Source organism: Cervus elaphus, chromosome 23, assembly GCF_910594005.1.
Source record: "Cervus elaphus chromosome 23, mCerEla1.1, whole genome shotgun sequence".
NCBI lineage: Eukaryota > Metazoa > Chordata > Mammalia > Artiodactyla > Cervidae > Cervus > Cervus elaphus.
Window position 1 is genome coordinate 20169538 of NC_057837.1, and position 16527 is coordinate 20186064.

General features: G+C 39.6%; 1 protein-coding gene across 1 annotated transcript in view; it reads right to left on the reverse strand.

The window, feature by feature from the left end:
• LOC122681830 (coiled-coil domain-containing protein 7-like) overlaps positions 1-16527 on the reverse strand; it is a 136968-nt gene that overhangs the window by 86892 nt on the left and 33549 nt on the right. The window contains exons 7-8 of the mRNA XM_043884334.1: positions 13494-13601; positions 9368-9478 (exon numbers count right to left, since the gene is read on the reverse strand). Of these exons, the coding sequence (XP_043740269.1) occupies positions 9368-9478; positions 13494-13601 (219 nt within the window). The remainder of the gene's footprint in view (positions 1-9367; positions 9479-13493; positions 13602-16527) is intronic.

Here is a 16527-nt window from a genome sequence, read left to right on the forward strand (position 1 = left end):
ATCCACAGGGAGGGTCGCACTAGAGACCAGCTCCCCAGAAGAGACACAAGACGCACAGAACCGGCGAGCGCAGAAACTGAGGCTGGGACCACGGAGGGGATAAGGCACGCTGCACCCGGGGAGAGTGCGCTCATCAAGCTCCTGGCTGCCTGAGCTCCTCGGGCCGGGGAAGGTACAAAATGCAGGCCCAACCGAGTCTGAGTCTTTGTAGAGTACCCGAAAACCTGAACCTGAGTGGCTTAACCTGGGAAGTGCATGCAACTCAGGGCCTGCTCCCTGTAGAGCAACCTGGAGCCTGAGCAGTGTAGATGGGGAAAGCACACATACCGCAAGCGGGGGCAAACCCAGTGTGGCTGGAACACTGCGAGTTCTCCCCACACACACCAGTGATACTTGTCTACAGTGCCCCACCCTCCCCACAGCATGACTGAACAAGCGAACCTAAACAAGAGACCACCTCCGACTACTTGTGTCAGGGTGGAAATTAGACACTGAAGAGACCTGCAAACAGAAGCCAAATAAACAAAGGGAACCGCTTTAGAAGTGACAGGTGCAACAGATTAAAATCCCTGTAGTTAACACCGACTACACCAGAAGGGGCCTATAGATATCGAGAAGTGTAAGCTGGAACAAGGAGCTATCTGAAACTGAACCGAACCCACACTGCCCACAACAGCTCCAGAGAAATTCCTAGATATATTTTTACTGTTATTATTATTTTTTTATTAAAATTTTTTTCTTTTATTTTTTTTAAAGTCCTCTATTACTCCATTACACCTTAATTTTCATTTTAATAACCCACTATAACCTTGCAAAAAAAAAGACCCTATTTTTAAAGTGAACTTCATATATATTTCTTAAATTTTTTGTTTTTGTTTTTGTTTGTAATATTGTATTTTTAAGAGTCTAACCTCTACTCTAGATTTTTAATCTTTGTTTTTCAGTATTTGATATCAATTTTGGACATTTAAGAATCCAATAATCAATACCCATTTTTACTCAGGAGTGTGATGATTACTCTCTCCCCTTTTGACTCTCCTTTTTTTCCCCCAGATCACCTCTATTTCCTCCCTCCCCCTTCTCTTCCCAATCCAATTCTGTGAATCTCTGTGGGTATTCTGGGCCACGGAGACCACTTAGGGAACAGAGTACTGCGTAGATCTGTCTCTCTCCTCTTGAGTCCCCCTTTTTCTCTTCCTGCTCATCTCTATCTCCTTCCTCCCTCTCCTCTTCTTCATGTAACTCTGTGAAACTCTCTGGGCGTCCCTCACAGTGGAGAATCTTTTCACCATTAACCTAGAAGTTTTATTATCAGTGCTGTATAGTTGGAGAAGTCTTGAGGCTACTGGAAGAATAAGACTGAAATCCAGAGGCAGGAGACTTAATGCCCTAAACTTGAGAACACCAGAGAACTCCTGACTACAGGGAACATTAAGTAATAAGAGATCATCCAAAAGCCTCCATACCTACACTGAAACCAACCACCACCCAAGAACCAATAAGTTCCAGAGCAAGACATACCAAACAAATTTGCCAGCACCACAGGAACACAGCCCTGAGCGTCAACATACAGGCTTCCCAAAGTCACACCAAACACATAGACCCATCTCAAAACTCACTACTGGACACTCCATTGCACTCCAGAGAGAAAAAATCAAGCTCTGTGCACTAGAACACTGACTAGAACACCGACGCAAGCTTCCCTAACCAGGAAACCTTGACAAGTCAATCATCCAACCCCACCCACTGGGAGAAACCTCCACATTAAAAAGGAACCACAGACCACCAGAATACAGACAGAAAGGCCACCCCAAACACAGCAATCTAAATAAGATGAAAAGGCAGAGAAATACCCAGCAGGTAAAGGAACATGAAAAATGCCCACCAAGCCAAACAAAAGAGGAGGAGATAGGGAATCTACCTGAAAAAGAATTTAGAATAATGATGATAAAAATGATCCAAAATCTTGAAAACAAAATGGAGTTACAGATAAATAGCCTGGAGACAAGGATTGAGAAGATGCAAGAAATGTTTAACAAGGACCTAGAAGAAATAAAAAAGAGTCAATTAAAAATGAATAATGCAGTAAATGAGATTAAAAACACTCTGGAGGGAACCAACAGTAGAATAAAGGAGGCAGAAGATAAGTGAGGTAGAAGATAAAATGGTGGAAATAAATGAAGCAGAGAGGAAAAAAGAAAAAAGAATCAAAAGAAATGAGGACAACCTCAGGGACCTCTGGGACAATGTGAAACACCCCAACATTCGAATCATAGGAGTCCCAGAAGAAGAAGACAAAAAGAAAGGCCATGTGAAAATACTCGAGGAGATAATAGCTGAAAACTTCCCTAAAATGGGGAAGAAAGTCACACAGGTCCAAGAAACCCAGAGAGTCCCACACAGGATAAACCCAAGGTGAAACACCCCAAGACACATGTTAATAAAATTAACAAAGATCAAACACAAAGAACAAATATTAAAAGCAGCAAGGGAGAAACAACAAATAACACACAAAGGGATTCCCATAAGGATAACAGCTGATCTATCAATAGAAACCCTCCAGGCCAGAAGGGAATGGCAGGACATACTTAAAGTAATGAAAGAGAAACCTACAACCTAGATTACTGTACCCAGCAAGGATCTCATTCAGATATGAAGGAGAATTCAAAAGCTTTACAGACAAGTAAAAGCTGAGAGAATTCAGCACCACCAAACCAGCTCTTCAACAAATGCTAAAGGATCGCCTCTAGACAGGAAACATAGAAAGGTTGTATAAATGCGAACCCAAAACAACAAAGTAAATGGCAACGGGACCACACCTATCAATAATTACCTTAAATGTAAATGGGTTGAATGCCCCCACCAAAAGACAAAGACTGGCTGAATGGATACAAAAACAAGACCTGTCTACAAGAGACCCACCTCAAAACAAGGGACACATACAGGCTGAAAGTGAAGGGCTGGAAAAAAATATTTCATGCAAATGGAGACCAAAAGAAAGCAGGAGTCGCAATACTCATATTAGATAAAATAAACTTTAAGATAAAGGCTGTGAAAAGAGACAAAGAAGGACACTACATAATGATCTTAGGATCAATCCAAGAAGAAGATATAACAATTATAAATATATATGCACCCAACATAGGAGCACCACAATATGTAAGGCAAATGCTAACGAGTATGAAAGGGGAAATTAACAATGAAACAATAATAGTGGAAGACTTTAATACCCACTCACATGTATGGATAGATCAACTAAATCGAAAATTAACAAGGAAACACAAACTTTAAATGACACAATGGACCAGCTAGACCTAACTGATATCTATAGGGCATTTCACCCCAAAACAATCAACTTCACCTTTTTCTCAAGTGCACACGGAACCTTCTCCAAAATAGATCATATCCTGGGCCATAAATCTAGCCTTCGTAAATTCAAAAAATTGAAATCATTCCAGTCATCTTTTCTGACCACAATGCAGTAAGAGTAGATCTCAATTACAGGAGAAAAACTATTAAAAATTCCAACATATGGAGGCTAAATAACACGCTTCTGAATAACCAACAAATCATAGAAGAAATCAAAAAAGAAAGCAAAATATGCATAGAAACGAATGAAAATGAAAACACAACAACCCAAAACCTATAGGACTGTAAAAGCAGTGCTAAAGGGAAGGTTCATAGCAATACAAGCTTACCTCAAGAGACAAGAAAAAAGTCAAATAAATAACCTAACTCTACACCTAAAGCAACTAGAGAAGGAAGAAATGAAGAACCCCAGGGTTAGTAGAAGGAAAGAAATCTTAAAAATTAGGGCAGAAATAAATGCAAAAGAAACTAAAGAGACCATAGCAAAAATCAACAAAGCTAAAAGCTGGTTTTTTGAAAAGATAAACAAAATTGACAAACCATTAGCCAGAATCATTAAGAAACAAAGGGAGAAGAACCAAATCAATAAAATTAGAAATGAAAATAGAGAGATCACAACAGACAACACTGAAATACAAAGGATCATAAGAGACTACTACCAGCAGCTCTATGCCAATAAAATGGACAACTTGGAAGAAATGGACAAATTCTTAGAAAAGTATAACTTTCCAAAACTGAACCAGGAAGAAATAGAAGATCTTAACAGACCCATCACAAGCACGGAAATCGAAACTATAATCAGAAATCTTCCAGCAAACAAAAGCCCAGGACCAGATGGCTTCACAGCTGAATTCTACCAAAAATTTAGAGAAGAGCTAACACTATCTTACTCAAACTCTTCCAGAAAATTGCAAAAGAAGGTAAACTTCCAAACACATTCTATGAGGCCACCATCACCCTAATTCCAAAACCAGACAAAGATGCCACAAAAAAAGAAGACTGCAGGCCAATATCACTGATGAACATAGATGCAAAAATCCTTAACAAAATCCTAGCAAACAGAATCCAACAATGTATTAAAAAGATCATACATCATGACCAAGTGGGCTTTATCCCAGGAATGCAAGGATTCTTTAATATCCACAGATCAATCAATGTAATACACCACATTAACAAAACCATATGATTATCTCAATAGATGCAGAAAAAGCCTTTTAAAAAATTCAACATCCTTTTATGATTAAAACTCTCCAGAAAGCAGGAATAGAAGAAACATACCTCAACATAATAAAAGCTATATATGACAAACCACAGCAAGCATTATCCTCAACGGTGAAAAATTGAAAGCATTTCCCCTAAAATCAGGAACAAGACAAGAGTGCCCACTCTCTCCACTACTATTCAACATAGTTTTGGAAGTTTTGGCCACAGCAATCAGAGCAGAAAAAGAAATAAAAGGAATCCAGATAGGAAAAGAAGAATCAAAACTCTCACTGTTTTCAGATGACATGATCCTCTGCATAGAAAATCCTAAAGACTCCACCAGAAAATTACTAGAGCTAATCAATGAATATAGTAAAGTTGCAGGATATAAAATTAACACACAGAAATCCCTTGCATCCCTATACACTAACAATGAAGAAAACAGAAAGAGAAATTAAGGAAACAATTCCATTCACCACTGCAACAAAAAGAATAAAATACTTAGGAGTATATCTACCTAAAGAAACAAAATACCTATACATAGAAAACTATAAAACACTGATGAAAGAAATCAAAGACGACACAAATAGATGGAGAAATATACTGTGTTCATGGATTGGAAGAACCAATATTGTGAAAATGAGTATACTACCCAAAGCAATCTATAGATTCAATGCAATCCCTATCAAGCTACCAACAGTATTCTTCACAGAACTAGAACAAATAATTTCACAGTTTGTATGGAAACACAAAAAACCTCAAATAGCCAAAGCAATCTTGAAACAGAAGAATGGAACTGGAGGAATCAACCTGCCTGACTTCAGACTATACTACAAAGCCACAGTCATCAAGACAGTATGGTATTGGCACAAAGACAGAAATATAGATCAATTGAACAAAATAGAAAGCCCAGAGATAAATCCATGTACCTATGGACACCTTATCTTCGACAAAGGACTCGAGAATATACAATGGAGAAAAGACAATCTCTTTAACAAGTGGTGCTGGGAAAACTGGTCAACCACTTGTAAAAGAATGAAACTAGAACACTTTCTAACACCATACACAAAAATAAACTCAAAATGGATTAAAGATCTAAATGTAAGACCAGAAACTATAAAACTCCTAGAGGAGAACATAGGCAAAACACTCTTCGACATAAATCACAGCAGGATCCTCTATGATCTACCTCCCAGAATATTGGAAATAAAAGCAACAATAAACAAATGGGACATAATTAAACTTAAGAGCTTTTGCACAACAAAGGAAACTACAAGCAAGGTGAAAAGACAGCTTTCAGAATGGGATAAAATAATAGCAAATGAAGAAACAAAGGATTCATCTCAAAAGTATAGAAGGAACTCCTGCAGCTCAATTCCAGAAAAATAAATGACCCAATCAAAAAATGGGCCAAAGAACTAAACAGACATTTCTCCAAAGAAGACATACAGATGGCTAACAAACACATGAAGAGATGCTCAACATTACTCATTATCAGACAAATGCAAATCAAAACCATAATGAGGTACCATTACACGCCAGTCAGGATGGCTGCTATCCAAAAGTCTATAAGCAATAAATGCTGGAGAGGGTGTGGAGAAAAGGGAACCCTCTTACACTGTTAGTGGGAATGCACACTCGTACAGCCGCTATGGAGAACAGTGTGGAGATTCCTTAAAAACCTGGAAATAGAACTGCCATATGACCTAGCAATCCCACTCCAGAGCATACACACCAAGGAAACCAGAACTGAAAGAGACACGTGTACCCCAATGTTCATCGAAACATTGTTTATAATAGCCAGGACATGGAAGCAACCTAGATGCCCCTCCACAGATGAATGGATAAGAAAGCTGTGGTACATATATACAATGGAATATGACTCAGCCCTTAAAAAGAATACATTTGAATCAGTTCTAATGAGATGGATGAAACTGGAGCCCATTATCAGAGTGAAGTAAGCCAGAAAGACAAACACCAATACAGCATACTAATGCATATATATGGAATTTAGAAAGATGGTAAGGATAAATTTATATGCAAGACAGAAAAAAGAGACACAGATGTATAGAACAGACTTTCGGACTCTATGGGAGAAGGCAAGGGTGGGATGATCTGAGAGAACAGCATCAAAACATGTATATTATCAAGTGTGAAACAGATTGCCAGTCCAGGTTGGATGCATGAGACAAGTGCTCAGGGCTGGTGCACTGGGATGACCCAGAGGGATGGGATGGGGAGGGAGGTGGGAGGGGGGGTTCAGGATGGGGAACACATGTAAATCCATGGCTGATTCATGTCAATGTATGGCAAAAACCACTACAATATTGTAAAGTAACTAGCCTCCAACTAATAAAAATAAATGGAAAAAAAAAAGAGTAAAGGGAGAGAGTGAGGACTAGGGAATGCACAGGGATACACTGGAAAGAAATGATGCTCTTAAGTATACCTTTGGCAAGTAGGTCAATGAGTTGCATACATTCCAAAAATAGAACTAAATCAACAAGGATAAGAAGAGGAAATGAAAACTGAAAGCAAATGAAATGAACCTACTGAAGGGTTAAAAAAAACAAGAGTGATCCCAATTAGTCATAAACACAGTGTTCGAAACATACCCTCAATCTTGGGCAAGAGTATGGGGGACAGACAGAAACCAAATCACTAAATATTTTTAATAGGCTTTTCTCTTGGTACATGGTAAGTAATTCTGTAACAGGGGTGGAAGCACTGCAGGATTGGAGCAAATATATAAATTTGTTGATGTTTTAAGAGTCAGGTTTAACACCATGGAAGAAACACACATGAAATGAAGGAAGGCAAGCAGACCTGAGAGACTAAAACTAAAGGTGTCTGAGAGTCCTCATGATTTCTTGAATATAGGTATGCATGAACATATGCATATTTATGTGCACATGCACACATATGTATGTGTGTATGAATATATGTACATGTGTATAAAAACTAAGGCTTATGGATCCAAGTTAAAATACTATGTGTATTGTGTGGTTTGATTCATTGATGGAGGAGGTAATTTTGTTTAACTTAGTAACAATGGCACCTGTAAGATCCATCAATACAGATCCTTCCTACTTTTACTCAGGCCTCTAGGCTTTCATAAATAAATATAACTAGACATTAGACAAGGTCTCTATGTCTCCAGCGGGGACCTGAGGACATACCCTTACAGAGTTCCAAGTAAGGAGGGGAAAAATTGCATTTCTTGGGCCTTTTGGATACTGGTGAACAAATTTCTGTGATTCCCATGCCCATTATAGAAGGATGAGGAGGAAACAGATAATTCTGTATAGTTTTATTTCACCACCACAACTCTTTTCAAGACACAACTATGAGTAAATACACTTTGGACCTCTACAAACCCCAATTATTGAGGTTTCTACTACTGAATACATTATTGTTAGAAATGTACTTTTTATATCAACCAGCACAACCCCCACCCCACCCTCGCCATGAGATTTACTGAGGTTAGGGTATTTTAATGGAGTATGTTAAAGATTATGACCTACCAAACTATTGTCAACTAGCACCTCAGTATACCAAAAACAAAGTTACCAGCCTTGGGGAAAAAAAGGAGCAACCACCCTCACTGTTGAGCTTTCATAGGCCAACACTATCTGTAAATTATTTCTCCGTTCAGTAACTCCACATGGCCTGTGTACAAGAACTTTGATGCCCAGACTCTAAATTGATTAGGGCTACACAAAGCATTAGAGCTGTCTCTGGCACCAGTGGTACCTGACATTGTGACACTTAGAGAGGATATCATTCAAGATAAAGAATCTTGGTACACTGCAGCTGACATCACAGATGCCCTTCTCAGCATCACTCTCCACGTGGATGATCAGGATTAGTCTGATATACACAGTATGGGTTATAGTGCACCACCAAGATCTTCCCATGAGACTCCCTAAATTCTCTATCTGTAATCAATGCATAGGTTAAGACTTGGGAAAAGTCCTGCTCCCGGAGGGAGCGCTGCCTTCCACTCTTTCAGTGAAATCACCCTAGTAGGCTCAGACAAGGGCACTACCGAAAAAGAACAGGATGTTCTATTTGCTTACAAGTAGGATGCAACTAGGCCATTATTAACAAGGTATAAGGACTCAAAACTGAAGTAAAATTCCTGAGCATGATCTGTAAGGGGCATAGTCCAGAGAAAATGACTGTCATGCTTTTGATTGACCCTCTCTGCCTCCAAAATAAAAATCACCAGAGTAACTGGTGGGACTACACAGACACAGCCTCACTCTCACAGGATCACCTAGCACTCATCAGGTTCCCACAAAGACCCCTGTTTGCTTGGGGCCTTGATGGGCAGGACCTGCTGGAAGCCCTTCAGCTGACTGCCCTATGTACCCTTTTCATGGAGCCCTCTGATTTCTAAGCACTGTTTCAGTTAGAAACCTCAGTAACATCTCTCTCTGCATATGGCAATCTATGGCCACTACTACACATCAAAGTCATTCACTGGGCTTTGAGTCCATAATCTGCCAGAGTTGGCTAAAAAGTACATATTCTTTATGAGGTCTGTTATTGACGTTGGTGAATAATAAGAGCATGACTGTGGTCATATAATAATCCTAGGATAAGAAATTGCAACCAAAACATATAATACATTTGCTTTTGTTCTATAGTTTTGTCAGGGTTATCACATTTTATGTCAAAGTTTTAAATTTCTACAAAATATTTGTTCAAACCATATTTATGAACCAAATAAAGCTCTTCTGACATATTTAACTTAAAACTATATAAAATTATTGCTAATTATCATACTTACTCTTGAGTCTTTCTCCTATGGAAGTTCTTTGTTTCTTTACTTGTGCTTCTTTTTTTAACTCTGAATCTTCATGTTCAAGTACAAGATTTCCACTTGGCACTTTATCAGGAGCTATATAAACAGATAAATTAAGTCTCTTAATAGGAAAAATTTCGACTGTAAAAATTCTAGATTTTAAACTCAGAAACATTTTCTCTCATTTTTATAAAGTCCTAAGCAAATTATCATAACACTAGATCTGATATGAAAATTTACAGAGTATTTTTAATGGGTATTTATTGAAGCTGTCTCTGCTTTATAAATATTCTCAGGTATCAATATGTTTATATTAGATTCTAATGTTCATAAATTAGTTATGTTTTAGGATAATATATATGTACAGACCAACCAATGAAAATACTTGTGCATAAGGTTGGTCATTATAGCATTATTTGTAACCACAAGATATTCAAAATCATCTAAGTGTTCAAACAATAGTATAGTACCTTCCACAATATATGTAAATCAAATCATTATGCTGTATATCTTAAACTTACACAATGGTACATGTCAAATATATCTCAGTAACACTGGAAAAAGTAACATAGTACCAATTATAGTATATGATGATATATGTATATAAATTGTAGTATACATGGTGTACAGGTGATGTGATGTGGTGCAAATATCTGTACCCAGAATGAGACATTCCCCTCCCCTATTATCAATACATCAGATGCTTGCCAGATGTCATGGGAAAAAGACTGGTGGGAACACCGGTAGAACTCGTGCCCTTTCATGTTTAGACTCCCACTTAATTATTGCAGTAAGTGAATAAAGGCTTTTTACTTTCAATTTGGTTCATTGTCTTTACAGCTCACCTTCACAACTGATAGCTCTCTTCTAGTGACAAATGGTGGCAAGCAGGGTGGCCCAATTAAGCATAATGTCTTTCTGGAAAAGTAAAAAACATGAAGATCCCCCAGGGCATTTTGGAGAGATACTAGAGAGGACTACAAGGCCTATTGGGGAGTACTAGCTGGTCAATTGCAAGAGTCTGAGGTCCAACGATGCACTTTGCTAGCCACAGCTATGAGTCTCAAGAAGTGCTGCAACAGGAATGCCCGGGGGCACTCTTGGAGAGGGCTAGCAGAGTGTTTATGCAAGCTTCCTGGGCTAGAGGGGTAATGATGGTCCTCTTTAGCCCCAGAATCCCTGCCAAAATGCTTGGTGGGTCAAATTAGTGATTTAACAGAGGTACTCTGGGAAATTTATGGAAGCAATCCCTAGGTACTCCTTGTCCTCTGATGACAGTATTAAAAATTGTCACATCCTCTGCAAGCTAAGTTGCACCCAACAATTGTTGTCAATTTTAATGAGGTCCCCATTCTGGCGGGCTACAGTCCATGGGGTTGCAAAGAGTCAGACACAACTGAGCGACTAGGCATAGCACACAGCACCAACAACAATGGAGAACCTACCATATAGCAAGTTACTGAGACTCATGATTGAATTAATGAATATAAAATGCTTTGAGATTACATTGTCCATGATATAAAGAGACCTTAGAGACTTGGGTTGTTCACTTGCATGATGAAGTAGGAATCTTTTTTACCCTACTTTTTTTTTCTTCAACACTTTCTACTTCTAGTCTGATAATTTTACTAACTCATGAAATTTTAAAGCAAGCAAAGTATGGAATAACCATCAATTTCAGGGAGGTAATTTTCTTAAAGTTAGCAAGAGCAGTGTTACTGTGTGGGTGGACCTGTTTAAGAGTGTCCTGAGAGCAGAAAATTTGATCAAGGAGGCTAAGAGGAAAATCTACATCCTTCTCCCTCATCTGGGAACTATTTGGACTCTGACAGCTTTGGCCCAACAGTGATGGGCTCCCTATGACCAAAACACATGTTTAGACCAAGCTTTGAGAGGACAGCATTTCTGTAAGCTACACTGGTGGTCCCCAGATTCTATAAGGAGAGAGTGACAGTGATAGATAATGAGGTTGTTATTAATAACAAGACTGTAGGTTAATCAGTGCCATTCCTGCTGGTTATCTAGCTCAAATAAACCTCCTTGAAAAGTTAGATCCATTTGTCAGTGACATAATCCAGATGTTAACTGACAAATTCCTGGGCAGGTTAAATGTAACTACGGTCAAAATAACAAAGAGAGATCATCACAGAAAGTGACATTAAAATGGTAACTGGGCACATGTAACTGGAGGATCTGGTAGGTTTCCAAATAAACCTCTGGGTCTTGTTAAACAATGGGAGTGCAAAAGGAGAGATCAATGGGTTCTCCACTTAGAAACTAGTAACTCATGTCCTTTCAAGCTCTGGGAGATGGTGAAGGACAGGGAAGCCTGGCATGCTACAGTCCATGGGGTCCTTTAGAGGCCAAATGGCAACCCTTCCTAAGGTCTGCCTGGTAATGATTCCTACAACTAATAGAAGCTCTGTTCCTTCTCCTTCTCCCAGGATATTCTAAAATGAATCATAGAGTCCTACCAATTTTTACATAAACTTTTTAGATTTAAAAAAAAAACAAGACTATGAAATGTCCTATGCACAAAGTGAGGAAATGAGGTCCTGTGAAAGGATCAAAGTTCAAAGTACACATGGGGAAGAATTGCATATCTTGGACTTTTGGGATAATGATGCACAGCTGACTATGACCCCCAAAATCCATGGGATGAGAATGAGGAGAAATGGATAAGGCTCTGATTTCCTGTCAGAAGCCACAACCACCAAGACCCCTACCAAGCTTGACTACAGATATAACATATCATTATTGTGGCACTACTACTGAATGGATTATTATTAGAGATATATTGTTGATATGCATACATGACAGCGTCTAATTCAAGCCATAAAAAAATTATTGTAGTTAAGACAAATTTAGTGGGACATATGGAAGATAGCAAACCTACCAAACTACCAGCTAGAAGTTTTGTCCCTCAAAAAGAGCATTAACAGACTCATCAATTAAAAACAAACAAAAACAACAAGAAAACTGCCACTATTGCTGTGCTTAGGAAGCCCAGGTTCATTATCTGAGCTTCCCAAAAGGCCTTGGGTACTTGGAAACTCAATCCTCAGTCACTCAACAGTGTAGTACAATGTTTGGAATCACCATTACCTGATGACACTGTGACTGTCATAGAGGCTCTTGCCCAAGTTCAGAAAGATAGGTGTGAATCAATTCTTATTGCAAATGCCCTTTTCAGCATCCCTGTCCACACAGATGTTCAGGATCTGTTTGCCTTTTCTGTAATACTTATCAATACTCCTTTAATGTCCTTCCACAAGGCCATGACCAGGAAATCTCACTCCCAGATGGAGGACTAGCCTTCCGCAGAGTAAGGAATGTCTCCTAGTTGGTCCAGGCAGGGTATACCCAACCAACACTGGATGCCATTTTGACCCATATGTAGCAACATGTCTAGGACATTACTAGGACAAGAAACAAGGACCCACGACTCATGGGAAATTCCTGACTCGGAAGGGAGAGTAGGTCTCTCGGGAGGCAAAAATTGCCTGAGTTTTAGTCACTCTCAGGCTCTCAGCCCCTACAAATAAAAAGGATGCCTGATGAGTGGCGGGACTGTTCAGACACTGGTACTCACACATCCCCCTACATGGCCATCTTGATGACAGCACCCAGCAACCAGGTTATCAAAAAGACCTGTATGCTGACTAGGGCCTGGAGACCCTTTAAATGGCCACACAGGAAACCTTTTCCTTGACCCCTTGAATCCACTGCCTTTTAAGTTACAGGTCTCTCTGATGCCTACTGGAGCCTGTGGCAAAAGAACACAGCCACACATCTGAGGCACCCACCCAGCTTATGGACCCCTAATCTCTTACTGATGGCTGCAGGTACAGAATCTTTTTGAAAGACTAGTGAGCAGTTACTGGACCTTGGTGGTCACTAAGCAAGAAGTGTTTCTACAATGGAGCCTTATAACAAGAAATATCAGGCAAATGTTAAATGGTCCCTGTTCTCTAATTTTTTATATTATTCACATTTGAAGTGCAAAATTGCTATATGTGCTCAAACACATATTCATGAACTAAAGAAAAAAGATCAGGTCAGATTAATTTTTTAAAAAATTAAAGGCATCTATAACTGTTGTACTTACTACCTTGTCCTCCTCCTCTGGAAGTTATCTGTTTCTGTACTTGCACTGGGAGTTTTGACACTGAATCTTGATGCTGAAGCACAGGAGCACTGTCAGGCACATCATCAGGAGCTACATAAAATAGATTCATTAAATTCCTTCATAGATACGTCAGTTTGGTTTAGTCACTCATTTGTGTCCGACTCTTTGCTACCCCATGGACTGCAGCATGCCAGGCCTCCCTGTCCATCACCAACTCCTGGAGTTTACCCAAACTCATCTCCATTGAGTCGGTGATGCCATCCAACCATCTCATCCTCTGTTATCCCCTTCTCCTCCCACCTTCAATCTTTCCCAGGATCAGGATCTTTTCCAATGAATAAGCTCTTTGCATCAGGTGGCCAAAGTATTGGAGTTTCAGCTTCAACATCAGTCCTTCCAATGAACAATCAGGACTGATCTCCTTTAGGATGGACTGGTTGGATCTCCTTGCAGTCCAAGGGACCTCAAGAGTCTTCTCCAACACCACAGTTCAAAAGCATCAATTCTTCAGCACTCAGCTTTCTTCACAGTCCAACTCTCACATCCATACATGACCACTGGAAAAACGATAGCCTTAACTAGATGGACCTTTGTTGACAAAGTGATGTCTCTGGCTTTTTGATATGCTGTCTAGATTGGTCATAGCTTTTCTTCCAAGGAGCAAGCGTCTTTTAATTTCATGGCTGCAGTTACCATCTGCAGTGATTTTGGAGCCCCCCAAAAATAAAGCCTGCCACTGTTTCCACATCTATTTGCCATGAAGTGGTGGTACTGGATGCCACGATCTTAGTTTTCTGAATGTTGAGCCAACTTTTTCACTCTCCTCTTTCACTTTCATCAAGAGGCTCTTTAGTTCTCCTTCACTTTCTGCCATAAGGGTGGTGTCATCTGCATATCTGAGGTTATTGATATTCCTCCCGGCAATCTTGATTCCAGCTTGTGCTTCAACCAGCCCAGCATTTCTCATGATGTACTCTGCATATAAGTTAAATAAGCAGGGTGACAATATACATCCTTGTTCAGTTCAGTCGCTCAGTCGTGTCTGACTCTTTGCAACCCCATGAACCACAGCATGCCAGGCCTCCCTGTCCATCACCAACTCCCAGAGTCAACCCAAAGCCATGTCCATCAAGTCGGTGATGCCATCCAACCATCTCATCCTCTGTCGTCCCCTTCACCTCCTGCCCTCAATCTTTCCCAGGATCAGGGTCTTTTCAAATGAGTCAGCTCTTTGAATCAGGTGGCCAAAATATTGGAGTTTCAGCTTCAACATCAGTCCTTCCGATGAACAATCAGGACTGATCTTTAGGATGGACTGGTTGGATCTTCTCACAGTCCAAGGGACTCTCAAGAGTCTTCTCCAACACTACAGTTCAAAAGCATCAATTCTTCGGCACTCAGCTTTTTTATAGTCCAACTCTCACATCCATACATGACCACTGGAAAAACCATAGCCTTGACTAGATGGACTTTTGTTGGCAAAATAATGTCTCTGCTTTTTAATATGCTGTCTAGGCTGGTAATAACTTTCCCTCCAAGGAGTAACTGATGTACTTCTTTCCCTATTTGGAACCAGTCTGTTGTTCCATATCCAGTTCTAACTGTTGCTTCCTGACCTGCATACAGGTTTCTCAAGAGGCAGGTCAGGTGGTCTGGTATGCCCATCTCTTGAAGTACTTTTCACAGTCTGTTCTGATCTACACAGTCAATGGCTTTGGCATAGTCAATAAAGCAGAAATATATGTTTTTCTGAAACTTTCTTGCTTTTTCAATGATCCAGTGGATGTTGGCAATTTGATCTCTGGTTCCTCTGCCTTTACTAAAACCAACTTGAATATCTGGAATTTCACAGTTCATATATTGTTGAAGCCTGGCTTGGAGGATTTTGAGCATTACTTTACTAGTGTGTGAGAAGTGTACAATTGTGCAGTAGTTTGAACATTCTTTGGCATTGCTTTTCTTTGGGATTGGAATGAAAACTGACCTTTTCCAGTCCTGTGGCCACTGCTGTGTTTTCCAACTTTGCTAGCATATTGAGTGCAGCACTTTCACAGCATCATCTTTTAGGATTTGAAATAACTCAACTGGAATTCCATCACCTCCACTAGCTTTGTTTGCAGTGATGCTTCCTAAGGCCCACCTGACTTCTCATTCCAGGATGTTTGGCTCTAGGTGAGTGATCACACCATTGTGATTATCTGAGTAATGAAGATCTTTTTTGTGTAGTTCTTCTGTGTATTCTTGCCCCCTCTTCTTAATATCTTCTGCTTTTGTTAGGTCCTTATCGTTTCTGTCCTTTACTGAGCCCATCTTTGCATGAAATGTTCCCTTGGTATCTCTAATTTTCTTGAAGAGATCTCTAGTCTTTCCCATTCTATTGTTTTCCTCTATTTCTTTGCATTGATCACTGAGGAAGGCTTTCTTATCTCTCCTAGCTATTCTTTGGAACTCTGTATCCAAATGGATATATCTTTCCTTTTCTTCTTTGCTTTTGGCTTCTCTTCTTTTCACAGCTATTTGTAAGGCCTCCTCAGACAGCCATTTTGCTATTTTGCATTTCTTTTTCTTGGGGATGGTCTTGATCCCTGTCTGCTGTACAATATTACGAACCTCTGTCCATAGTTCATCAGGCACTCTGTCTATCAGATCTCATCCCTTCAATCTACTTCTTACTTCTACTGTATAATTGTAAGAGATTTGATTTAGGTCATACCTGAATGGTCTAGTGGTTTTCCCTACTTTCTTCAATTTAAGTCTGAATTTGGCAATAAACTGTTCATGATCTGAGCCACGGTCAGCTCCCAGTCTTGTTTTTGCTGACTGTATATAGTTTCTCCATCTTTGGCTGCAAAGAATATAATCAATCTGATTTTGGTGTTGACCATCTGGTGATGTCCATGTGTAGAGTCCTCTTGTGTTGTTAGAAGAGGGTGTTTTCTATGACCAGATCTACAATAAAATCTCTCGGTTTCATACTTACAGTAAGTATACAGTGAATTTTTCTCTCATATAAATA